At 49.6% G+C, this 26,831-nt stretch overlaps 1 protein-coding gene across 2 annotated transcripts; it reads right to left on the bottom strand.

Moving 5' to 3' along the window:
• Positions 1-412: 412 nt before the first annotated feature.
• LOC310829383 (C-Jun-amino-terminal kinase-interacting protein 4-like) lies at positions 413-25,425 on the bottom strand. 2 transcript variants are annotated; one of them, XM_083707766.1, is made up of 27 exons: positions 24,457-25,425; positions 22,326-22,446; positions 19,848-19,918; positions 19,657-19,745; positions 18,466-18,553; positions 18,192-18,300; positions 17,535-17,622; positions 16,974-17,080; positions 16,704-16,755; positions 15,577-15,729; positions 14,136-14,184; positions 13,813-13,943; positions 12,491-12,544; positions 11,703-11,870; positions 10,600-10,717; positions 9,851-9,934; positions 8,643-8,696; positions 7,039-7,189; positions 5,949-6,099; positions 5,004-5,084; positions 4,514-4,581; positions 4,275-4,423; positions 3,220-3,391; positions 2,341-2,451; positions 2,092-2,211; positions 1,666-1,782; positions 413-1,549 (listed from the first exon to the last, which is right to left on the bottom strand). In XM_083707766.1, exons 1-27 carry the CDS (start codon positions 24,754-24,756, stop codon positions 1,449-1,451), a joined length of 3,057 nt encoding a protein of 1,018 aa, XP_083563892.1. In that variant the 5' UTR covers positions 24,757-25,425; the 3' UTR covers positions 413-1,448. The 2 variants fall into 2 exon arrangements, with proteins under 2 accessions (XP_083563892.1, XP_083563891.1); XM_083707765.1 differs by having other exon boundaries at positions 13,813-13,946.
• Positions 25,426-26,831: the final 1,406 nt, after the last annotated feature.

Genomic DNA, 26,831 nt, shown 5'->3' on the forward strand with positions numbered 1-26,831 from the left:
GATAACCCCTGCATTGAGCACATCCAGTTCTTGAAAACTCCTCCAGTCGGTGGTGCACTTTGAAGCCTTCTCGGTGCTTAATGGCGGTAGCTGCGATTATCGCAACGCTCCTGTTTCTCTGTGGGACTCGCCTGCTAAAAGGCGTGCTGGTTTTATCAGTGTTGATGTCCATGCCCTTTGCTGGTTCTACTATGTGAGTTGTGTTTCTGGTCATCCCGTAGGAAGGAAAGCCCTCATTTTAGTAATGTCTGAACATCTATTGAGAAAGGAGCAGATACACACACCAAAAGGTGTGTGTGAGGGTAGGACACCTTTTACAACAAATGGGGAACTTGTGGTGGGAGAAGCCAACAATAAATCCAGTTCGTGTGCAAACAAGAGGATAACCTGATGACAATGATGATGATAGTAGTAATAATAATAATTAAAGCTTTATTAGAAACCAACCCACAGAAATAGACCCTGAGAGGCCGCCGGAGACCCTCACCCTTGGGCGAGACAGACAAACAAGGAACAGCAACCCTGAGAAACTTAACAGTGAGTTGTGTGTCCCGGCCGGCCCTAGCATCACTCCAAAACTGCAGCCAGGATCTGGTCAGCTAAATAGCACCGGGAACCAATTCAATCAATATTCCGCTTCCAGATCAAAGGCAGCACAGCAGGGAGAGAGCTCCCCCTTCAGGCCTCTCTGAGTAGTGCTGCCTCACAGCCTTCAACAAATCCATGCCTGTAGTTCAAGATTTCCCATGTCTTCTCCTTATGTCTCAACCCGTAGAATCAAAAGTGCATCAAAGAATCACACGTGAAAGGAGGACGGGATGGTGGTGGTGGTTGTAGCTCCAATGCGCTTGGATGCTGCTCCTTTTCCAGATAAACCTAGGAGTCCTGGTTCTTGGCCTTGTGTGCTCTAACTCACCAGATCTGCTTCCTTCATTCCCAACTGGAGGCCTCTTCCCTTCTACATGACCCAGATAGCTGCATTCTGGCTCCCAACCATCTGGCCACTAAGAGGGAAGTTGCTGGTGCTGTATAACCCAGGGATGTATGAACATAGCAGGATTCGACAGGGGTGTAGTCCGTATCAGAGCAGGTTGACTTACTGCAAAGCAGCACAGTGCTCCAGTTCCTTAGCAGTGGAAGTGCTTATTTAGAAAGGGGTTGGGGGTAAGGAACCACCCGTTGCAGATCCCCTCACCGTGCAGATTCACAAAAAACAGATCCTGGCATCCAGACGGCTTCTGCTACAATCCTCGGCCTGAGGACATTGCAAAAAGTCATTGCCCCACCCCTCAGACACCAGAGGGTTAAACACATGGGGAAAGAGGGCAGGAGAGTGAGATGGGAAGCCCACAACCACCAGCGTCTTATCTGTCCACAGTGCAATTCCCTCCTAGGCTGGAGCTGTGCCACACCACCCTGAAGTAGTGACTGTGCCCATCACCAGAGCCTCAGGCCTGCACCTGCCAGACAATGAGGTGGCTTCGCTCGGCTCGGCGTAAGCGTGGGTTCGGGAGGAGCAGGTCGCCGTAGCGGTCGTCAGTGTCATCACCTGGGTAAGGAGGAAAAAAACAGAGGGTCAAAAGGAGTGGTGCTGGGATAGTGGGGCTGGATGCCTATATCCCGTACCCACGTCATTCCCTCACACCTGTAAAGTAAGATGCTTACCTATCCGAAAGTTGATATACCCCTCCCCTCCACTTAGCACCAAGCTGCAAGGTTTGCTTGGTGCCTCTTGGCCGTGCGATTCCTTGGCGCTCTCAGAAGAGGATGGGTTCATACATCCTAAAGTAAGCAAAGAACAGACTGAGCTGAAGTTTGCATTTATATATCCACCATTCTCCTCTTGTGGACAGCGATAGTCTGGCTACAGTGATCCTTGCTCCAGTAACATCCCATTTGGACTACTGTAAGTTCCTCGGGGCGAGGACCTGTCCTCTAGTACTCTATTAACTGCACATCTTTGGCATTATCTAAAGAATGGTAGCAGCAGCAGCAGCTTTGGATTCCATGCTCTTAAGTTCTTTTAAGCCACTGAATTCTATTTCCCCCAAAGAACCAAGGAATGGGCATCGATTCCTCCGTGCTGGTTACCTGGGACTGAGACAAAGAAGCGAACAGCATCGCGGTGCGCGTGGTAGCTGATCTGGGCTTGCTCCAGAGCACAGTAAGGGATGCCAGTGGGAGAAGACGTTTCCGAGCTCCCAGCAAATTCTATGAGAAACCAAGAGAGAAAATTCACAGAAATAGCCACCAGGAAACTCTGCTATGTATACACTTGCAGCTGCACTCCTCTCCCTCTCCCTCTCCCTCTCCCTCTCTCTCACACACACAGGTGCTCACCTGAGATGAAGGGCAGGGAAATGATGGTGCCGCCAGAGGTGCCAACCCAGAGCCGTTTCCCAAAAGCACCAAGTGCTGAGATGTTCATGGCTAAACTAAGACTGTTCGGCCCTGGAGAGTGAGGAGGGAAAAAAAGGAGGAATTTTCCATTAAACAGGCAGGAGATTCCAAAACTAGGGTACCTGGATCCTAGTCATCTAGTCCAACCCTCTGCAATGGAGGCATCTCAACTAAAGCAGATGGCCATCTGATCTCCCATGAAGGAGAGCCCAGCTGCCCCATTTGGTGAGCCATTGAACTGCAAGTGGCAGCTTCACAGTGAGGCACCCCCAAAGCCCAGGGCTGGCCATTGGCTCCTCCCAGGCAGGAAGAAGCATGTGAGGCCTTCCTGTTCCAAGGTCTGCCTGCACTCTGGCCTGTTTCTGTATCCCTGGTTATGCTTTGGTGCTGATTTCTGGCTTGCTTTTGTCACTTGCACACGACTACTGTGGTGGAAGTGCACTGGAACCGGAGTAAATCATAAAATAGACACAGCCTTCCTCTTTGGTCCCCCTTGGAACTAATGGCTGGTTCCCAGCTCCTGACTCCCCTCGGACTACTGCCCATGACCCAGCCCAGATACTGATGCACAGGAGGAAGCAGCAGGATGCCCCTCTCAGGCCTGAGAGCCTTCTATTAAAAGCTTCCTGCCCTCATAAAACCCTCCTGTCCTGGACATTCTCCCTGCAGTCTGCTTCTTTGCTCTCCTCTGCCAAGGCTTGTTTGTGGGTAATCCAACAGCTTTGCCTTGCCAACTCCTTCCCGGATGCTGCAGTGTCCCTGCATTCTGCTCAGAGTCCCACCCAAAGCCCCCAAGTCATGGTGGCCGTTGACACTCACCAAGCATGCGGCTGACGTAGGGCCCCAGCTCCACTTCCTGCAGCGGCTGGCCAGTCTCGGCATGGAGGAGGCGCAGGGTGGACTCCAGGCGAACCGAGACCCAGATGCCGTTGCCGGCGGCTGCCATGTGCCGCACCTGGCTTTCAGGGTGTGAAGTCACCTCAAAGTACCTCTGGGGGGAGGAAGAGAAAGTGGGTTGCAACAGGCAGCCTGGACCCCAGACCCACATCCACAACATTTACATCTAGATTTTGGATCTCAACACTTCTCCAAGTTGTGCCAGCTAGCAGTTGTTCCTCGGGATCTATCCATTTCAATAAAGGTAAAGGTACCCCTGCCCGTGCGGGCCAGTCGTGTCCGACTCTAGGGTTGTGCGCTCATCTCACTCTAGAGGCCGGGAGCCAGCGCTGTCCGGAGACACTTCCGGGTCACGTGGCCGGCGTGACGAAGCTGCTCTGGTGAGCCAGCACCAGCGCAGCACACAGAAACGTCGTTTACCTTCCCGCTATAAAGCGGTACCTATTTATCTACTTGCACTTAGGGGTGCTTTCGAACTGCTGGGCAGGAGCTGGGACCGAAAGACGGGAGCTCACCCCGCCGCGGGGATTCGAACCGCCGACCGTACGATCGGCAAGTCCTAGGCACTGAGGTTTTACCCACAGCGCCACCCGCGCCCATTTCAATAGGAATTGCCAAAATTCCAGACTTTTGTAATGCATTGGTACTTTTGCCTGACAGGCTTGTTCCAATTAATTTCACAGTTTTATCTGTCTTATGTTTCAATTCTTTCTTCAGTTTCTTTTTTCCCACTCTGTAGAGTTTATATGCTTTTGCTTCTTGCATTTGTCCTAAAACCCAATAAAAACATTAATAAAAAAAAAGAGAGAACAGCCAAAATGAATTCACCGGCTAGTTCTTGTGGCAATACTGTTCTAACACTGATACACAGAATGATCCTGGCCATTTCAAACTACTGTTTTTACACCATAAAACCAGCCATGCAAGTCTCTGTGGGTTTCAGCCACCGCCTCAAGCTGCCTGAGGGGCACACTCACCTGGATGCGAGCAGTGCGAGGATCCAGCACATAGACTCTGTTCCCATATCCACACCACAGCCGGTCAAGCACGGGGATGGCACAACGAATGGAGCGCCGTGGCCGCCCCAAGTCAAGCAGGCGTGGGGAGCGCAGGTCCCAGTTCCGGACTGAGGAAGACAGGGATTAGGTGAAACCGAGGACCTGAGCTGTGGGGAAGGCAGGGCAGGGCAGGGAGGAATGAAAGGAGCAGGACGTACCTGTGTCTCGGTGGAAAATGGCCAGAGATCCGTCCCCTAGAGCAGCTGCTACACGGCCCTGGGTGTGGCTGAGACAAAAACAGCAGAGTAAGGCCTCATCTGCACTGTTTCAGACCGCTTTAAACAGCCATGGCTTCCCCCAAAGAATCTTGGGAAGTGTAGCTTATTGAGGATGCTGAGAGTTGTTAGGAGACGGCCTATTCCCCTCACAGATCCTTCACAGTTACCAGAGTGGTTGAACAGTCAGTCCCTCTTCCCAGGGAACTCTGGGAACTTTAGCTTCCTCTCAGCACCCTTAAGCTTAGGGTTCTTGGGGGGGGGGGGAACCATGGCTGCTTACATTGATGTGACATTGCTTTAGCATAGACAGGTGCCTAAAACTAAGGAAAGTAGCAACAGCACCGGCATGGGAAGACAGGCAACATCTACGAGGGGTAGGCAGTGGGGCTCTGCAGCTTTCAGAGTGAGTGAGGGAAGTCCGCATACTCACACAATACAGTGGACGGCATCCTTCAGCTGCACTTTGCCCTGGCAGCGGCGCCAATCAGTCTCGGCGGAGTGAATATAGATGCTGGGGGGGGGGGGAGATGCGGTCAGCCTTCAAAGGTGACACCACCTGAGCCCTCCTGATGACCAGATCAACCCCCAGCACAGCTCCAGGCCCGCTCCCCCATCCCTCCCTTGAAAGACCTGCACTGGCTCCTAGTACGTTTCCAAGCACAATTCAAAGTGTTGGTGTTGACCTTTAAAGCCCTAAACGGCCTCGGCCCAGTATACCTGAAGAAGCGTCTCCATCCCCATCATTCTGCCAGGACACTGAGGGCCAGTGCTGAGGGCCTTCTGGCAGTTCCCTCATTGCGAGAAGCAAAGCTACAGGGAACCAGGCAGAGGGCCTTCTCGGTAGTGGCGCCTGCCCTGTGGAATGCCCTCCCATCAGATGTCAAAGAGATAAACAACTACCTGACATTTAGAAAACATCTGAAGGCAGTTCACGGAAGTTTTTAATGTGTGACTCTTTGTTGGAAGCCGCCCAGAGTGGCTGGGGAAACCCAGCCAGATGGGCAAGGTACAAATAAATTATTATTATTATTATTATTATTATTATTATTATTATTATTATCTGCTCTCATCAGCCACCAGTATTTCGGTTCCGATTGTTGCATTTCCTGAGGGTGCTGGGCAGGCTCAGTGTAAATAAACCTGGCTGAAGCCCACGGGATTGTCAAATATGGCAGCCGAAGTGATGGTGGCAGCAGCAGCAGCACCAGCAGCAAAAGGTCAGGATGCTGGTCCTGGTGGTTGGAGTTGGTGGGAGCAGGAAGAGGCAGAGGTTGGCCAGAGAAGCTCAACAAATCTGATGGCAATCCATTCAGGAACGGGGGTTTACCCCCACCTCCCATTTCTTCCCCCTTCAACCCTGCTGGGTGTCAATTACCAGCCCTCCTGGGTGCCAAACCACACGGTGGGCTCTGTGCCAACCGCCTCCATCTCCAGCGCTTCCTCCTCGCTGTCGGATCCGGGCGCCAGGGGGTCTTCGAGGATCTCTGGCTCTTGCTCGGGACTCTCGCCACCAGGCACAGCGAGGCCTATGGAGGAGGAACAGAGAAGGCAAAGCGGCCTTCCTCAGGGAGCACAGAAACAGCTTAGGAATCCTACAAGGCAGGGCCAAGGAGAACCTTTTTGGCATAGCAGGTGAAATCTTTATCTAGTTGCACATAGGCCTATCACCCTGCCAATCATCTGGAGTGATAATGAGGAGTCCTGCCCAGCTTTCAAATTTGGCCTGTAGGATTGCGGGGAGATACTAACCAATAAAGCTGAACCAAGCAGGATTGAAGTCTCCACTCATCAGCTGTTGAGTAAGAGGTTGCTTAAACCCTGGTATCCCTGATCCCTTTGGGGAACTGGTGGGGGCAGACAATACAGGATTGAGCCTTGCCCACACCCGTCAGCTGATGTTGCCCACCCATCAAGTGATATCAGTTGATTGAGAGATGGATGTGGTTTTGAAAAAATGGCACCGTGAGCCAAATGGGATCCCCTGGAAGGGCAGGTTTTGCCCTCCACCAGGTCAAAGTTTTCCCACCCATGCTATAGAATCTCAATGGACACACAACTTCAGTCCAAAATCTATGGTGCTTGCAGTCTAAAATATATAAAGTTGGGAAAGCTTTGTGTACTTGAAGCTTGGCTACAGCTAGGAATAAGGATTAATAGGATGAAGTCAAGGGCCAAGTGGAAAAGGTGTGTTTTGAGATGCGATAGAAGGAAGAAAGAGAGGTGTCACCAAGTGGAAATCTCAAGGAGGGAGCTCCACATGTAGGAGCAGCAGGAGAGACAAGAGTCATTGCCAGGGCTGGGTTGTGAGGGTATCAGGAACCATGAAACAAGACAGCATTGAGGACCAAAAGGCAGAACCAGAGCACAGGACTAAAGAACAAGCCAATCGGCCTAAGAGCCTAAGTGTGCATGTGTGTGTATTAAGAGACAGTATAAAATGATAGATTCTCCTTCCTTGCACTGACCAGGCACGCATGCGATGGAGAGGACGTGGACTCCAGGCAGCACAAAATGTTCCAGGAGCTGGTTTGGGTTCTGGGCATCAAATAGAGTAACTTCGCTTGCAGAGTGGGTCCCTGAGGCCACCCACAGCCGAGAGCAGTGATGAGAGGTGCCCTGGAAGAGAAAGAACCGGAGGGATCAGCAAGACATTGTGGGCCTCAACCAGCCTCCCTCCCCCTTTTATGCTGACGGGCGCGTGCACACACACACACAGCACACACACACACAGCACACACAGACACACAAACATGCCCTTGACAATCCATAACCTTCAGCCTTTGTACCTATTTTGTCACTTCAGCTGACAAACACACACACATGCCTAGGCTTTCCAGGCAGCCAGGCAAGGACATTTACACAACCTGGGGGAGTGTGTCTCCTTCCTCCCCACTCCCCTCCCATCCTGTGTTCACGTTCTCCATGCACAGCAGCAGGTTAAGCATGTGGGTGGGCAAGGAATGTTTCTGGACTTAAATCTGAAGGGGCATCATAGAATGGCTGAGTTAAAAACCCCAAACTGCAACCATGGCTTTTTTGCCAATATATAAATTACAAAAACAGAACAAAACAAGCCGCTGAAGTGTCTTACAATGTTATGTGTGCGTGATTATAACAACAATGAAAACATGAAATAAATTGAAAACAGCATCAGAACAAAAACACAATGCTGAGAAAAGTCAGAGGAAAAACCACTAACTTACTGAAGGGGATACACATCATTTCTCATGTGCTACCAGTGCTGGATATCTGTTCTAGTCACTAGTTCTTTCTTGCTAATAGTTCCCTGCTCCTCTAAATGCATTAATGCAATAATCCCAGCCCATTATCATCAACTTGCTGCTATAAAAATGTGCCTATTTAGTATATATTTAAGCTCCAATGATTACCGACTGTAATTCTTGAATGGCAATCTATATACTTGCCACTTAACACATCTGATGAAGTGGCCTCGAGTCCACAAAAGCTCATGTCATAATAAATTTGTTAGTCTTTAAAGTGCTAAAAGACTCTTGCTGCAGGAGACAAACATCTCTCTGAACTGAAAAAAAGGTAAAAAGGTAAAGAACCTCCGACAGTTAAGTCCAGTTGCAGACAACTCTGGGGTTGCGGCGCTCATCTCGCTTTACAGGCCGAGGGAGCCGGCATTTGTCCACAGACAGTTTTTCTGCGTCATGTGGCCAGCATGACTAAGCCGCTTCTGGCACAATGGAGCACCGAAACCAGAGCATGGAAATGCCATTTAACTTCCTGCCAGAGCGGTAACTATTTATCTACTTGCACTGGTATGCTTTCGAACTGCTAGGTTGGCAGGAGCTGCTACCGAGCAACGGGAGCTCACCCCGTCGCAGGGATTCGAACCGCCAACCTTCTGATAGGCAAGACCACAGCGCCACCTGCATCCTGCTCTCTGAACTGAAGGTCAGCCTAAATGAGCAGTTTTCACTTCACACACACCAAAACAACACACCAAAAAAAAAAAAAACCCTGAAAAGGGAAGCAGCTTAAGTGAGAATTCTTAAGCAAGAGTAAAACCAATAATGGCGATGATGATGATGACGATACTTACGGTTTCTGCTTGTTCTTGAGTCTCAGCACCAACTGATGCTGCAGCACACCAGAGCTACAATGAGAGAGAGGCAGGCACGACATTGAGATCTGCTGGCCCCCTGGTAAAAGGAGTCGCTTTCCATACAAGAATGACACCTCACCCTTCCCAATTGCAGCGAGAAACCTTTGCCACAGGAACTACAAATATACCACTTTAATAAGCCTTAAGCTTTTTCTGAGCCTGCCACTGTACTTGCCCACACAGGAACTGCCCAGAGTCTCTGCAGGGTTTGGTCTCCTTCCACTCACCCTTCAGAGGGGCTGATAACTCAGCTGATGCCAACGCCACTGGATCACGTGAATCACTCCCAGAGCAGACATGCAGCTGGGTAGCCTGTCCTCAGAGGAGGCTGCCCGCTACCTCTCTGGACGAATCCCTGCTCTGAACTCAGCCACTCTTCCTCCTACACCTACTCAAACTACCGTACTTTTCCGTGTATAAGACTATTTTTTTTTCCTTTAAAAATCATTCTAAAAAGTGGGGGTCATCTTATACATGGGTAGTGCATAGGGTGGACATTTGATTGGTTGCTGCCAATGCTGCCAGCAGCTATTGTGCGAGTTATTGGTTGCTGCGTCAGTGGGTGGTGCTGATTGGCTGACACTCCGGCAGTTGGGTGGCCGACTGGCAGCTTCTGTTGGCGATGGGACAGATGGGAGGCAGATTTAGCTCAACAACTGTGGGCAATCCTCTGCAAAAAAAGCTCAACAACTCTGTGGCATCTCCCTCCATTTTCTTAAATTTGAACCCCCCAAAATAGGTGGCATCTTATACATGGGGGCGTCTTAAAGACAAAAAAGTATGGTAACCCCTTTTTGGCACTTTACAGCAGGAAAACCACACCATTTTCCTAGAGTGGCCTCAGATTTCAATTCAGTGGTGCAGTGGTTAGAGTGCCATTGGGAGACCAGGGTTCAAATCCCCACTCAACCACATGAAATCCACTGGGTGACCTTGGGCCAGTCACTGTCCCTCAGCCATAAACTACCTCACAGGGTTGTTGTAAGGATAAAATAGGGGCAGGTGGAGAAGCATGTATGTCACCTTGAGCTTCTTGGAAGAAAGGTGGGATACAAATGCAATAATAGTAATAATAATAACTCAGGGGGAGGTGGGGGGGAAACATCCCTAGCTATTCAGCATTTGGAAACGCACTGCTTTGTTACCTTTGTATTGGGGTCCTTCTGGTCTAGCATCCGTAATTGTGCAAGCACAGGTACGTCGGCGGCCCCTGAAAGGGGGTCAGAGCCCTGCAGAGAAAAGGTGGCTGGATTTTAATGTGTGGAGACTCGCTGCAAGAGTGGCCAGTTCAAAACTAAGGTCAGATCCCATGACTGGGATAGAACAAGGCAAATGTATAGTCTAAAGCACCACGCTGTTGGGTGACTCAATAGGGCCGAATTCAGTGGACTCCATTTCCTAGATGGAATTTGTTTATTTGTTATATGCCAAAAAAGGTTTCTAAGCAGTTCACAACTATGAAAATCAGTGTGTGAATCGAAATCCCCAACAACAGATCCATTGGGGGCAGTAAAACATCCTTAATAAAAAATATGCAATAAAAACAAATGAACAATTGAAAGTCTAACAATGAAAAAACAGTTCAAGCAATAACATCAGGAGTTCAGTTTTGGGAAATGCTTGCCCAAACAGGTGTGTCTTCAGGAGCCGGCAGGATGCCAATGCTGATGGCAATTGTTATTTATTAATTTTAGACAATCATTCCATTGTCAAATGTGGGGAAATTGTTGCACACTGTCTGGTATAATAAAACACACACACACACACACACACACACAATGCTGCATTTACCTTTTTCCTGACCTGCTTTGAAAAGACAATACTTGAGGACCTAGCCCTTGGCATGGGATTTCCATAGGGTCAGATACCTTGCTGCCCCTGCTAAAATGCTCACCTGGAGCGCAGGTGGCTGGCTCCACCCATGGATCTGCGCCCGACCATGCTCCTGCCAGATGTGGGAGCGGATCTCACGGTACAGCTCTCTCCGCTTCTGCTGAGGGGAGGAGTCGGCTCTGCGGATATAAAAGCCAAATATAGTAGGGGGCAGCAGAGAGCTTCCAGTGACAACCCTGCGTCCAGTTGCAACCAGGGGAAATGCTCAGGTTTCAGATGGATTTACCTAGATGGGCCTGCATGCAATTGTTGCCCAAGGCGGACTTTTGCCAGAGACCCTGAAGAGCTGCTGTCGGCCTCTGATGGGCTAGATGGATCCAGTTAGCAGACTCAGTATAAAGCCTCTTCATTTTATGTAGAGTGAGCCCACAAGGCACACTCTGAAAGCAGAAGGCTCCAGGGTTCAAGCCAGGGCGTCTCCAGTTAATAAAAGGGATCTAAGGTCTTGGGGTCGGGCAACATCTCTGCCCAAGACACTGGAGGGTTGTTGCCAGTCAGAGTAGACCAGGCATGGGAACCCATTGGCCCTCCAGATGCTGCTGAACTACAACTCCCATCAGGCCCTGTATGTATGGCCAATGGCCAGGGGTGATGATTGCTGTAGTTTGGCAACATCTGGAGGGCCAAAGGGTTCCCCATGTGTTATGTACTAAGCTTGGATCCTAGAGCAATAGGGAAGTAGGATCCTAGAATGCAACAACTGATTGGCCTGTAGGAAAAGACCAATCAGGCTGCAGGAGGGAAGCAGAATCAGGCATTATTTACTCATTGTGTAAATAATGTATATAAAAGCCTGAGGTTGGGGGGGCAATCCAATCACTGTTTTACAAGCTGCAATAAAGAGCATGAAATCACTACCAGACTCCAAGTATATTTTACCATGCCTGGAGGAGACAATGCTGAGCTGGACAAACCAATGGTCTAACCTGGCACCAGGGAGCTGCTGCCAGCCTGTGCTGGACTAGATGGATCCACTAGCAGCCCAACTCCATATAAAGGGAGCAACAGGTTCCCAAGAGGTGCTGATGATGGGATTGCAAAATCAGCTTATGCACTCTCTGGCTCTTACCTCTCCCCCTGCAAGGCAACTGCCACACAACTTACTCGTTGGGCGAGGTAGCTCGTGGGATGTATCTCAAGGCTGGAGACAGCTGCCCCCCATTCCTTCCCAATTCATTGCGGCCGCTGGGGCTGGACCGGGGCCTCCCAGGTGGCAGCGGGGACGCAGGAGCCCTCTCTGGGGAGTCTGAGGGGCTAAATAAGCGATCGAAACTGCAGGAGGAAAATACAATGCGTTCAGGGGAAATGAGGAGGGAATGGCAGGGGGCACGAATCAAAATTCGACAGAAAAAGGGGGTTTTGCACCAAGAATGATGGAACTGTGATCTGTCGGAACCAGACTAAAAGGAGCCCACAGATTGTTTGCCTGCAGAGTTCTGTTTGACTTTGGTCTAAGGCAGGGCCATTGTTATGAATGGGCAAGGAAGGTTCTCTCACAAGGACATAAGGAGAGCTCTGATGGATCAGGTCAGTGGCGCATCTAGTCCAGCATCCTATTCTCACAATGGCCAACTGGGTGTCTATGGGAAGCCTGCAAGCAGGAGTTAAGTGCAACTTCCACTCTCCCCACTAGTGATACACAGCAACTGCCTCTGACAATGGAGACAGAACACAGCCATTATGCCCAGCATCTGCAAACTAGTAGCCTTCACTAGGCATTGCTCCCTTGCACACTTTCAAACTAATCCATGCAGCCATAACATCTTGCTAAGGGAGAAAGAAATTTCTCAGGATGCAAAGTTGTATGCCCAATATCAAATGTCAAAGCAGAGTATGTCAAGGCAGAGTGTGCACAGCTACAGCTTCAGGGGCAGATCTTAGACGGCACCTACATTTTCCAGAAAGAGGATTTTTTCATCTGAACAGCTTGTTCCTCCCGCGAAGCCCTGAGAAGAGAGAAACAATTGCTTTAAGGCTGCCACCATGCAGTGACTCCCTCCATTAGCCATTAGTTTGAGGCTGGAAAAGGGGGAAACAGGCAACCCAAACCATTTGCACGACTGGCTCCCTGATCCTCTGTTAATACTCAGGGCAGCCCTTCACTTGCTACACCTAAGAGCCATTTGCCTCCTCTTGTCTGAGTGACAAACTTGTGTTTTGAGTCTATAATCCTCCGTTTAAATCTCACCTCTCCAGAGTGTATTTCTATAAGCCAATTCTCTTCTGGCTTCCATTCTGACCTGCTTCCCTCCCGCCCAGTTTGTACTATGGGAAAATAATTATTGGCTGGGCAGCCACAGAGTGATTGATTACCCTGAGCAGCTTCAAGGATTGGGATAAGGAACCTCTGGCCCTCTGAACACCAATGGATCACAGCTCCCATCATCTCTGAGCTTGGGGCTGATGGGAGCTGGAGTTCAACAACATATGGAGGGACACAGATTCCCCATTTCTGGTTCCTAGAGAATGGAATGAGCAGGTTGCCTGCAGTTGCTGGTTACTCCCAAGAGGGAAAAGACTCTGCTAGCAGTAGTGGGGTGGGACTTAATGGATAATATGGTGTCATTCGTGATGCTGCTGAGTCTCCTAATTCCCTGCCTCACAACACAAGCCTCTGTGACTCGTCCTTCTTACCTCCAGGGCTTTTTTTTAAAGCTGGAACTCACAGGAACTGAGTTCCAGCACCTCTCAGGTGGGTGCCATTGCCATTCTAAGAGAACAAGGCAGGCGTTCATGGTGAGTCTAGAAAAATAGCCACTGCTCACCTCCAACATTAAGGGGTGGGCATTAAGACCCCTCAGAAGTACTAATTCCCTTCCTTACTGCTGCACTGGCAGCAGGGAGAGAGTACTCTCCCTTCTTCTCCAGTCCTAACTCCCTGGCACTTGGGGTGCTGTTTGGGAAGGATTGCCAGAAGGGAAGAGAAGCCTCTCACTGCTCTGCTGCTAGAGCGAAGCAAGGAGGGTTGGGGGAGGGATTTCGACTTCCCACCATGCCCCTGGTGCCACATGACAAGCTCCAACAAGGCTCACAGTCACTGAGCTGCTTTCAGACAATTCAAAAAGAAAACGGCTCAGCGAGGCAAATCCAACCTCACGTCAAGCTGAGGGAGAGGGCGGCCTGTCACACAGAGTCATAAGTTAGGTTATGGGGTCACAGACCCATCTGCCTCCCCCCCCCCCAGCCCCAAGGCATAAACCTTGGCGCCACTGACCTTAGCAGCTCCGTGCGCCGAACAGCTTCCTGCAGCTCCATCAGCCTCTCCTTATAGAGGTTGCGCTCCATCACCACACGAGCCATCTCGGCCCGGGTGAACCGCTGAGGCCGAGACAGGCCTCCTTCAGCCTGCTGAGGAAGAGGGCAGATCCTGCCTCAAAGGCACACAAATGCCACTCCCATAAATCTGACCCCACCCCCTCCCCTGTCTAGTTACAGCCCTGTAGAAGACCCTTTCCACACCCCCATCCCTCAGCCTTCAAGGGAAAGCTGGCCCCCTCCGGCCTGTCACAACATCCTTGCAGAAGATGATCTGGTTACCTCCCCGTCCTCACTAGAACGTCTTGATTCCTGAAACTCCTGCCGTATCCTGGAAAGAGAAAGACGAACGACTGAAATTTGGACTCACTCGTTTATTTTTTTAAAAAATTAATTGTAGGCCAGTGTCTCAGGGAGAGGGGATTCCATCTTCCCTTCTAATAAATGCTCATGTTGTTGGTCACACATAAGAACATAGGAAAAGCTTGCCTGCTCAGGCTAATGGCCCATATGGTCCCATATCCTGTTCTCGCAGTGGCCAACTGGGTGGGAAGATGAGCACAACAGCAATCTCCACACACACACACCTGGCAGTTTCCAGAAACTGGCATTCAGAAGTAGAGGCAGAGCATAGCCATTGTGGCTAGTGATTGTTGATAGCCTTATCCTCTGACCAGCTCAATACATGCACAGCAGAACACACACACACACAATTCTTTTAATGCATGTCAAACAATGGTTAGGCTGCAGTAACCAACGCCTGATAGGTACACAATGATTTGTTAAGTAATTCCAATAAGGCCCTAGCACTTCTTGAGCTCAGCTGTACTTGTTCAGAGGAATAGGCTAGTGTAGAAAGATTCGGGTTTGTCTCAAGTGCTTAGGGAGAAACACACAAATACATAGACTACCTTAATTATATTATTATTAATCATTATTAGCAGTATTGCTATACTTATTGTTGCTGTCAGGTACTCTTATTATTGTAGCTTACTGTAACTACTTAACAGCAGTGTTTCTTCAGCTGTTTTTGAACTACAATTCCCATCATCCCTGGTCCTGTTAGCTAGAGATGATGGGAGTTGTAGTCCAACAAGAGCTGAAGACCCAAGTTTGGGAACACACTGCTTCACAGCATCAGGATAAAGGCACTACAATATAATCCTAAGAATACAAACAACACAGGCTGCTAAAACATGTAACACAACCTGCATGAAGAAAACTGGACTGTATTTTCCTACTTTAGATGTGTATCTCATAAGGCAGCATATAATGATTTCATAAATGATGCTTTTTGTTAGAGACCACGAGTGAGCGGCAATGTCCAGAGTGCTGGGTAGGATCAGGATCAAATCCCCACTCAGCCACAAAGCTTACTGGTTGAAATTGGACCATAAATATTCTCTCTCTCTCTCTCTCTCTCTCTCTCTCTCTCTCTCTCTCACACACACACACACACACACACACACACACGGTCTAACCTACATCACAAGGTTGTTGTGAGGATAAGGGGGGGGGACAGGCATGTGACCTCTGAAAGAATGGCTAACTCAAAACACATTGGGATTTGTCTGCATTGCCTTGGTGACTTTGCCGGGGAGGAGTTGTTCCTGTGTTCTACTAATTTTGAGGTGCCCCTCTCCTTTTTTTGCCAGCGCAGACAGCAGCTGGTGGAATCAAGATGGCTGCCAAACACCAGGGAGGGCAGTTTACAAGGCCTTACCTGATCAGTTCCAGCTCAGCCTCCTTCAGCTGGGCTTGGCAGCGGCTCAGGGCCCCCAGTGTTCCTTCACGCTCCGCCCGTAACGACTCGCGCTCTTCGGTGAGCTCCTCTACGCGGGCGATAAGATGGCGGCGCGCTGTATCCAGAGCAGTCCTGGAGGTGGGACCATGAGGAACAGCAAGACTTCAGCCTGGGACTGGCTGCAATGGCCCAGGAAGAGGTGGAGGGTCTGATCCATGAGGGAAAGCAGGTGGGCCAGCGGAGAGAAGCAGGCCAGGCCTTGGCCCATTTCTCTGCCTGCCAAGCACCCTTGACAAGGACCTTCCTTTCTAAGAAGCTCCAGCTCCCATCAAGATATATAAAGACCCATAGACAGTTCAGGACCAGGTAAATTGAGAGGTGGCTTTATCCCTTAGCAGGGTCACTGCATTCTGTAGGAGAGTTTCTCCCTCAACTTCCAAAGAGATCAGAAGCTGCTCCTATCTGCACTTTCTGGAACCAAATGAATGCGTTTTTTCGTTTTCTTTTGGCAAGCTTTTCCAGCTGGATGCAAAAAGTCTCTGCCTTAGGTTTCAGAAACAATACAAAATGAACACCTACCTTGAGTTGTTGGGGGGATTTTTGTACTGTTTTTATAATTATTTTCAGCTGGTTTGTAAGGCGCCTTGGCACACACGTAAAAGGAGATTCATAAATCAAAACAAGGTAAAGGTAAAGGTAAAGGTACCCCTGCCCGTACGGGCCAGTCTTGACAGACTCTGGGGTTGTGCGCCCATCTCACTCAAGAGGCCAGGGGCCAGCGCTGTCCGGAGACACTTCCGGGTCACGTGGCCAGCGTGACATCGCTGCTCTGGCAAGCCAGAGCCGCACACGGAAACGCCGTTTACCTTCCCGCTGGTAAGCGGTCCCTATTTATCTACTTGCACCCGGAGGTGCTTTTGAACTGCTAGGTTGGCAGGCGCTGGGACCGAGCAGCGGGAGCGCACCCCGCCGCAGGGATTCGAACCGCCAACCTTTCGATCGGCAAGTCCTAGGCGCTGAGGCTTTAACCCACAGCGCCACCTGCGTCCCATAAATCAAAACAAACAAACAAACAAACGTTATCGCTTTAGGCTGGTCGCTCTTACCGTGCCTCCTGTAGCTGAGTGTTTTCTGCCACCAGGGTTTCCAAGGCATCCCCTGAAAAGATGGTCAAGCATGGACACTACTGAGCTACTAGGACACAGGTAGAAACCTTAACTCCCCACAGGCTGGGGAACTATGGGAGGCAGGTTTTCTGGATTAAAATTGGGGTGTGGGGGGAGCTAGGACTCCTGGGTTCTCTAGGAAAGGAACAAGGTCCCAGGCAGGACAAGGAGGCAGAGAGGGGTGGGGGGGGAGGTGGGAGTTTCACCTACCCTGCAAATCGGCACCGCCGTCCATATCGCTGAGGAGTTCAGGACTGAGGCCCGAGACCTCGGCGAAAAGGGACACCGTGTTGCGCTCGAGGGTGTTACTCAGGGGGCTGAGAGACAGACAGACAGACAAATAGACAGACAGGAGTACCCACCCGCTCCTAACCTGGCAACAACACACACCCACATCTGACGTCACAGTAGACAGAAACCAGGGGTGGGCCTTTTTTTTTTCTAAGGAGACAATGAACACAGAGACGTTCTCCTCAGCCTCGTTTGCCAAACTCAGGCATGTGTGGCCCTTCAAAGCAGTGAGCAGGATAACCAGAAGAGCTAACTCTCCCGAAATTAAAACACCTGTGGGGAAGTGGGGAGGGAATAGATGGGACAATGGAGGATTAGAGGACAGTGTGGGCATGCTGTGGTCGGAGGACACAGGAAGAAAGAGCCTAGCTGTTTCTTCACTCCAGTGAAGGAGCATCCATGTTCAAGCGCAGACCACTCAGGCTGTGCCCACCTGCGCTTTCTGCTCAGAGGCTTAATAAGTAGACACATCCCTCTTACCTGCTTGGCTGCTTTTGCTCCAGTCCCAGTTCTGGAGTGGAGCTCAGGAGATCGTCCAAGTCCAAGCGCCGCTGCAGAGTGGGAGAGGCTGACAAGAGAAGTAGGTTTTGGGGGCTCAAACGCAAAGCACATTATTTTTTCTAGATTATTATCCCTTGTTTGTTAACCTCTACACAGCCCTTTCCCTACTGAAAATAATCTAGAAAAACAAGAAAAGCATTGCTCCTTTGGGCAAGGGCCTATCTGGCATTTTGTTGCCTGCATGCGGAGAAAATTCCTGTTGTTATAAGAATAAAGAGGGTCAGGCAGGTCCCTGCCCCACAAGAGCTTAAAATCTAAATGCTGGCAGTGGTGGAAACGACTCTGGCAGGGGTGTGAAAGAGGCCCAGCTTACAAGGAACAAAAGCCCAGTAAAAATGCAAAATATATAGCACAACTCAAGAACCGGCACGCTACTGACTCATTAGGCTGCAGCAGAGAACCTGAGGCCCAGAGGCCAAATATGGCCCACTGGTCCTCTTCACTTGGCCCTCAGGGCTTTCTTGGCCACACCCACACCACTGGCCACACCCCCTCACTGCCCCTGCCCATACCCTCCTCAAGTTATTTTCCCTGGCTTAGCCACACCAAGACAAAACAGAGGCTCCCCATTCATACCATCCTGTTCCGGCTGCACCATTTCTTGTGCCAAGGGGAAATTGTTTCTTTCTGTGTCTCTCTGCAGAGACTTCTCTGTGCCGGGAAGCTCTCGAAACTCTGCAGGCTTCTGAAGAGACAGGTGGTGGTGGGGAGAACATAAAAGGCCATTCATTCCTGGCTCCTCTTAATGCCTCTGCTTCCCCCTCCAGCCTCCCTGTCCACCACTGCTGCTGTTTGCCAAGAGCCAAAGAACAGTTCAGGGGCTTGAGCCCCACAACACCAAGCCACTTACCTCAGGGGAATGAAGCAATTCAGGAGACCCAGGGTCCGAGGTGCTTGGGAGGAACTTTGGGGGTGCCTGGATTGGTGGGGGCTTCAACCTGAGAAGGGAGGAGGGAGAGAAAAATATCTATTTTTATTTCCTTGTTTCTGTACATGGCTGGCTGATCGGCTGCCCTGGAAAAGGCATGCCTGTTACCTCCTGCATCTTGCCTTTGACCCCTTCAACGTCTCCTTCTCTCAAAAGGATTCTTACTCACCTTTCTTCCCTGCCTCAACACGCAATAAAGCCCTCAACGTGGCTGCCAAAGCCAATCACCAACATTACACAGAAATTAAAAAGAAATCACTACAAAAAATGTCAAAAGATAGCCAGTAGAGTTCCATTGTTGTCAAAAGCTCGAAACGTGGGGATCTCGGAAGCTGCCTTGCAGAGCCAGAGCAGTCCATTGGTCCTTTCTCAGAAATGCCTGCACTGACTGGCAGCAGCTCTCAGACAGGACTCTTCTTTTCTGGCGTACCTAAAAATGCCGGGAACTGAACCCAGTACGTCCTGAATCAAAAACGTGCGTTTCACCAAGGCCTATGGCCTACATTCAAAAAGTATCAAGTGGTACTATATCTGAGCCAGGCATTTCTGAGGAGTGATGGAATTCTGTAATGGGGGCACGACCACTAAAAAGGTCCTCTTCTTCCAAGAAACCCTGAAGACAATTGGAGAAAGGTTTCATGTTTCCTCGCCCGTGGCCCCACACTCCACCCCATTTCCACCAGTTTTGCCTTGGAGCAGCTTGTCCTTGTCAAACTTTCTTTGCCTTGGGGCAGGGGGAGATTAGATTTGAACCCAGCGCCACCCCAACTAACTATTCTGTCACACGCAACCCTTGGTGGATTGCCAGCCAGAGTCCCATCCATTCCTGCCTTAATCCAGATGTGGTACTTGCAGTAGGCCCGGCTGTTGCTAGGTAACCAAAAATGACTTCTACCTTTCCCCATGAAATGAGTGAAAACAGTTTGTGGTTTGACAACTGCTGTGGTAAGGAACAGAAGAAGCTGGAGAGCACAGCAACTGGCCATAGAGCACACTCCACAACCTCAGCAGCTTGGGCAAAAATATCATTATTGGTGGCACTGTGCCCCTAAGTGAACCCCTGACACACACAAACCCCACTGCCATCCCACAGGCCGGCTTCCTCTTCCAAACCTTTTCGTTTCTGTAGTCAGAGATCCAGCTTGACTTGTAGCAGCCAACGCCACCCTCTGCGATTTCAATTCCTTGTAGTTTTGCACAATCTGTAAAAGGCAGAAGACAAAATGAGACTGTGGCCTAGCTTGGCTTAAGAGTGGAGAAAAGAAAAGAGCAAACGAGGGAAGGCAGCTGCAGGCTGACAGTACCTTTGTGTGGCTCTGGCTGAGAGTTGAAAGCTCCTTTAGGAGTGAAGATTTTTGTTCTTCCAGACCCGCCACTGTGAAGAGAGAGTGGGGGGGGGGGGCGGGCAGGGAGGCATGGTGGTGTGATTTTGATGTACATACAAGAAACCTAAACCAGCTTTACATTAGTCTTAAGGGCATTTTCAAAATGGTGCTATAAATGCATCTTGTGCGCTATTTGTGTTGTGTACAGCGAAAGCAGGAAAGAGAGCAGGCAGGGCCGGCTCAAGACATTTTGCTGCCTGAGGCGAAGGACAAGATGGCGTCCCCCTCCCAGATCCATGTACTGCAGCAAATTGGACTGGCAGTAGAATCAATAATAGACTAGGGGGCCCAGGAAACTCCATGTGGCAACAGAAGGGAATGGCTGGAGGCTCAAGAGGAATAACCACAGGCTGCTCCTGAGCATCTACAGCCCAAGGCAGTTTCTTCACTCTGCCTAATGAAAGGGCCAGAAAAATCCATCTTTAAATAAAGACAAATTTGCATTGAGCAGATTCTACTCAATGCAAGCTTTGCAGTGGCAAAATAGGCCAAATGAATAATAAGAAGAAAAGATTCAAGCCTCATGGGTAAGAATATCCTAATGTCTTAGATTCACACAAAGAACCCTGAAGCTGAAATCTGATACTTACCAGAAAATAAGTCCCAATAAATGCAACGTTACCCACATTTTCATTTTGTGAGGGTATGGAGAATTTTGTTAGAGATACACTTTGATGGGGTATACAATTCTTTTTTTTAAAAGGATGAGGGGGAAATAATCCTGTCTGGTTGCAAAAAAATGTCATTGTGTGTGTGTGTGTGTTTTGGGACCTTTTTAACAGCACTGAGCATAACTTTTTTATGACGACTTGTGAATAGGTGGGCATAATCAAGCTAAAAGAGAAGCAGCCCTGATAAAGGTGATGCTGGTGGTTGTGGAATGGATCACTGGCAAGGGATATAAAATTAGATCTTCAGAGCTAGTGGTAACAGTCAGCCCTGGGTGGTATGTGGTCAGGGTCTAAGAGCATCATTAAATATAACCCAGTCTAGATAATAGCAGGTCACAGAATTAGGTTGCGGACTCTGCAAAGCAACTGAGAGCTGCTGGTTGGAGGGCAAAATCCAACATGAGGTAATTATAACTAAGACCCTTTGAAAGAAATAGAACAGTGTAACCTTATGGGTGTTAGCATGGCAATATGCCCTGTGATGCTGAGTAGAGAAGATGTGGAGAAGGAATTTAACCTTTTCCTTGCCTGCTGCAGTGCTGAGAAAAATCTCTCTTTTGAAGCTGGTATTTGCAAGGGGAGGAAGTCCTCTGTTTGTGTCAATGAGAAATTCCCCTGCCTCCCACCACCAGCAAATCTCAGCTTCAGAACAGGAAATTCCCTTCCCTTCAGTGGTTCTAAAGAAAGGGTTACATTGGCTCTCCAAATCTTGTCAGACTCCATAAATTACCGTATGTGATTATTGAAATTGACATAATTTGCCAGTTTATAAAACCTGCAGATTAGAGTCAAAGATGCACCTAAAGTCACATATAGTTTTGTCTCAACTTTTGCTAAAGCACCTACAAGCCCTGATCCCGTATGTGTTTACTTGGAATCAAACCCCACTGAGCTCAATGGGATTTATTCCCAAGTAACTGTGTGCAGGACTGCAGCCTAGGACACTCAGATATTGACAGGTACTATTCCTACCTTTGAATTTGTCTAATTCCTTAAACAAAGAACAAAAAAAACCCTACCTAGGCTGGTGGCTACAGCCTCATTTGGCGGCAGGGAGTTCCATAATCTAATTATGCATTGTGTGAAATAGTATTTCCTTCTGTCTACCCTACATCTGCTGCCCAGCAGTTTATGTGGAGCATTGCCAATCCTAATGTTATGGGAGTGGAAAAAATATAACACCTCCCTCTCTTTTCTCTGCTTCTTGCATAATTTTATAATCCTCCATCATGTCCCACATTGTATTCCCCCCCTCCACCTGAAACTAAAGAGAGCCAGACATATATGTGTGTGTGCACACACATAAACATATACTGGAAACAATCGCAATTGTGACCAACAGTTGCCCCATTTTGCAAAGAGCCCAAAAGATATACGATGAGGTTGTTCTGCTCCCCGCTGCCTTACACCCCAATCTCAGCAAACTCGATAGACCAGCCTAGCCAGAACTTCCAAAAAGGAGAGTGGGAAAAGGTGGGAGGGTGCAGGATAGGGCATGCCTGTCGGTGGGAGGGGCATGGGTGGGCGGGGAAGCCAACCCATCTGCGTCTGCAGGAAGATGGGAAAACAGAATTCATCCAAGGCCACACTGGCTTCCTCCCAGGCAAAGAGATAATTTCTTAGAGTGTCCGTATCAAACGCAGGTTCTTCATACAATCTGCAGGGGAGAAGATTCAGCACTTCTGATTTTAAAGGCATAGGATGCGAAGGAACCCGCCAGTCTCACCCTGGTCTGCGTAGCTGCGTGCTTTCCCTTCCAGGGCACGGCTCTGGCCCTCCAGCCGGCTCACAGCCGCTGCATGCGCCTTGCGCTCCTGCTCCATCGCGTCCTCCAGCTCCATAAACCTCTGCAGGAAGAGAACCCCGAGAGTCCAGGAGATCCCAACATTCTCTCCCACCCACCCCCAGTCCCAGCACTTTCTCCCAAACCCATGGAGGGCTGTGTAAAAGAATCCCAGGAATTGTCGTTTACCCCTTAACGGTAAAGGGACCCCTGACCATTAAGTTCAGTCGTGGCCGACTCTGGGGTTGTGGCGCTCATCTCGCTTTATTGGCCGAGGGAGTCATGTGTACAGCTTCCGGGTCATGTGGCCAGCATGACTAAGCCACTTCTGGCGAACCAGAGCAGCGCACAGAAACGCCGTTTACCTTCCCGCCGGAGCGGTACCTATTTATCTACTTTGACGTTATTTCGAACTGCTAGGTTGGCAGGAGCAGGGACCGAGCAACAGGAGCTCACCCCGTCGCGGGGATTTGAACCGCCAACCTTCTGATTGGCAAGTCCTAGGCTCTGTGGTTTGACCCACAATTCGCTACAATTCCCAGCACCCTTAATAAAGCAGTTTCCATTATTCTTTATTGGGGGGGGGTTTGCTATGAATGTGTGGTGTGTGTATATACAGCCTTAGGTCTCTTTCATCGGCAGCTTCATCAGCCCTGTGCTATCCACTCCAAGTCTCAACATGCTAAAATGGGCAGTTGAGCTCATAGAGTCGTAGAATTGTAGCGTGGGGAGGGACCCTAAGAATCATCAGACCCCTGCAATGCACCCATTCCTTACACTCAGAATGAAATAGACGGAAGGCACAAGGATCATTTTCCTTATCAAGAAAGCTTGCAAATTGGTAATACTTTGACACTTTGCAGAGGCTAAATGGAAAGGTGGTGGAAATGTACAATCTTAACTGATGCACAAAGGATGAATAATTTCCTCCTGTTCCTTCTCTATTAGAGCATGAAAGCTCAGGGGCATCCCCTGAAACTGGCAGACCACAGGCTTAAGAAGAAGCCAAATAAGTACTTCCTGATAGCAACTATAACCAGCCCATGGAATGCCTTGCCACAAGATACTGCAATGGCAGCTCGCATAAACAATGGTAAAAATATATATAGGATGGGGCCCATTGGTACCTACTGCCTGTGATACACAGAAGAACACTTTCAGTTTCATAATACAATTGCCCTTCCATTAGCGGATGCCAGGGATTAGCAACCGGGGACAGAAACTGCCATCCTCCCCTGCTTGCAACTTGAGCCTAGATTATTACTTTCTATTTCTGTTAACTGGATGTTTCTTGGTTCCATATAACACCAAGACCTCTAGAGAAAAGTACATTCACAAGAGTGGCACCGTACAGAGAGAAAATCCCTCTCCGTTGCTGCTAGTTCTGTAGCAAAAGTGCTGTCTGCTAAAAAGCACCAGCCTGGTCAAGTACGATATTGGAGAAACTAATACCAGATTTGCCAAGCGTGAGAAGGGAGGGAATATGACCCCCGCCTTCACTCACCGTGTTTTGGCTCAGATTGGTGTGCCAGCCAAATCTGGTAGTTGCCAACCAGTGTTGTAAACCTTTGGCCCGAGACTGTCACCCATCTCTGACCGGCGCAACACACAGCCGAGACTAAGGCTGCATACACACCATATATTTAAAGCATCTCCCTCCCCCCCACAAAGACTCCTGGGAACTGTAGTTTACCCACCACAAAGCTACAGTTCCCAGTATTCTTAACAAACTACAGTTCCCAGTGTTTGGGGGGCCTGGAATGTACAGTGGTACCTCGGGTTACCATACATACGATTCAGGTTACAGACTCCGCTAACCCAGAAATAGTGCTTCAGTTTAAGAACTTTTCTTCAGGATGAGAACAGAAATCGTGCTCCGGCGGCGCGGCAGCAGCAGGAGGCCCCATTAGCTAAAGTGGTGCTTCAGGTTAAGAACAGTTTCAGGTTCAGTACGGACCTCTGGAACGAATTAAGTACTTAACCTGAGGTACCACTGTATAGGGTGTACACAGCCTAAACAAACATTTAAAAATAGTAGTCGTAGCAAAACAAGTAGAAAGAAAGCGATACCAACCTCCTCTGCCCGCTTGCGCCCAGATCGCTCCCGCTCATACTGCTCCAGCAGCCGCAGCCGGTCATCCCGCAAGCGTTCCAGCGCCTGGTCCCGCTCTCGCACTTGCCCACAAGCCCCTTGCAGCGACTCCAGGACAGAAACCAGTTGTGGCAGGAGTCCTGAAACCGCACCAGGCCCATGGGCCCCTACAAGCCGCTCCAGTTCCCCATACAATCCGCCGGCCATCGCAGACACCAGCTCCTCATAAGGAGCAGGGTTGGGATCTCCATCTCCTCCAAATATCTCCTCAGGGTCATCCATCGTAACCTGCTCTAACCACTGCCCTCTCCAGCCTCCAGACACCCCAGGGGTTTCCTGGCTCCTTGATCCTCCTCCTCCTCTAACCCACCAGATCCCACCTTATTAAGCACAAAATCTCTTGCCCCACTTCCAGGAGTCCAGCCACTGTTCTAAGCTACTACTGGTGCTACTCAGCGCTCTCTCTGATCAACCAGGACCCCTGATTCTTCCTGTCCCTGAATTTTCTGCACAGGATTATCTACCCCCCAAATCTATCCACCCTACCTCCAGCCAGTTACACCCTAACTCCCTTCCCAGTCCCTGTCAGCACCAGGCACATGCACGCATATACAACCCCCTTGCTATAGCCACTAGGCAGCACTCCCCTTACACCCTGTCTCAATATGCCCATTTCCCTCTGCCAGGACTTTGACTTCCAGGCTCTGTGCTCTAACCACTAGGATCCACACTGCCTAGAAACCCAGGAGTCCTGCTTCTCCCTCCCACCCCCCCCCCCGTACCGAGGGATCGCGGGGGAATCTCTCGATTCCTGCCGCGAGTTTTGGGCTCCCCTTCCTTACGCTTCCCCACCCTGCGCACAGGGAACCCCGAATGCTCCGCCCGGCGCCGTCGACAGCTGCGATCCTAACTTCATGTCACTTTCCAAGAGGGAAGAGAGGCGGAGCCAGAAGCCCGTAAGGCGACCAATGGGAACGCGGCTTTCGTGAGTGAAGCCCCGCGGACGGCCAATAGCGCGACGAGACAGGCTCCGATGGCCAATGGCGCGCCGGGGGTGGGAGTCTTCCTGCAAAAGGGCCGGCAGGAGACGCGGGGGGGGGGGGCAATGAAGAAGCAACAGCAGCCGAGGGAGAAGAAGTATTAACTTTCTGCACTCACGTGACACCGGGTCATATGACATGTTAAAGCTGGTTGGGCGTTCCTGCCTGTAGTTAGATAGATGCACGTTTCGCGTCTGAGGTTGAGGTTGATGGACTTTCTCTCCGCACTTTGGATTATTTGATCAGTTTTCAGTTCAGCTTCCCTTCAGAGTCACTTGTTGCTGAAGCAGCAGATCAACCCCAAGGATGGCAGGATCCACAAGATCCTGGTGTAGATCTTTTATTTCCCCCCTTGTTCTTGTTGCAGTTCTTCTCATTCCCTCTTCCCTGGCGGGGAGGGGGGTGCCGTTTTGTGGTTTGCCTCGGGGGCCAAAATGCCTAATCAACCTTACCTTGAAAGGTTTCACCCTCCTGCCATAGGAGCCAACTCCTAGGGGCCGAGGGATCTTCGCCTCCCCCCATAAAATATTTGAGGGGCTGCTCCCCCCCCAAAAAAGTTGCCATTCAAATGGTGTGTGTGCACTGTATCATATGATCAGTTATTGAGGGAGGGGGCTTAGCTGGGCCTCCCCAATATTTTATTCAAATTGGAACCCCTGCCTCCTGCTACTCTGGAGGGTGTCCCCCCCCCCACACACTTCACCCCGTCCAATGTACCAGCCTGCCTGAAGACAGTTTTTAATGTACTTGTTGCTGTGTTGTTTCCTGAAAGGAAGTGGTTTTGTTTGTGTATCAACAGATTTATCTTTCTGGTACTGACTCAGACCTTTGGAACTTGGTTTCACAGAGATACCTGGTTTGCCTTTATGGAAAGCAGAATGCTGGGCTAAATGAATATTCTGGCTGTTCCTGTCCTGCTCCTATATGAACCTGCCTGACCTTAAAAATGGGCTGCTCTCTGTCCTATCTGTGTGTAACATCTGGTGGGCAGATACAAGAGTCAGGGCCGCCTTTGTGGAGGTGCTGGGATCCGAAGGGGCTTCCTCCCAGGGTTACAGCTTCACCCACTGCATATGCTGTTCGTTGCTTGGTGTTTTAGAACTCTTGTCTTTGATGTTTTTAAAGTGCTAATATAATTATTCATGTTACTCATTTCAGCACCTGCTGAAAACATTTTGTTTAGGTAAGCCTATCCAGCAATACAGAATGTATGTAAACATATGTTTTAGTCTGGTTTTTAGCTTATTGTTGATTTTAATTATTTTTGAATGTTTTAAATATTTTCAGCTTTTTTTTACTCATTGTTTCTGTGTTTTT

Source organism: Podarcis gaigeae (genome assembly GCF_964106915.1).
Source record: "Podarcis gaigeae genome assembly, chromosome: 13".
NCBI lineage: Eukaryota > Metazoa > Chordata > Lepidosauria > Squamata > Lacertidae > Podarcis > Podarcis gaigeae.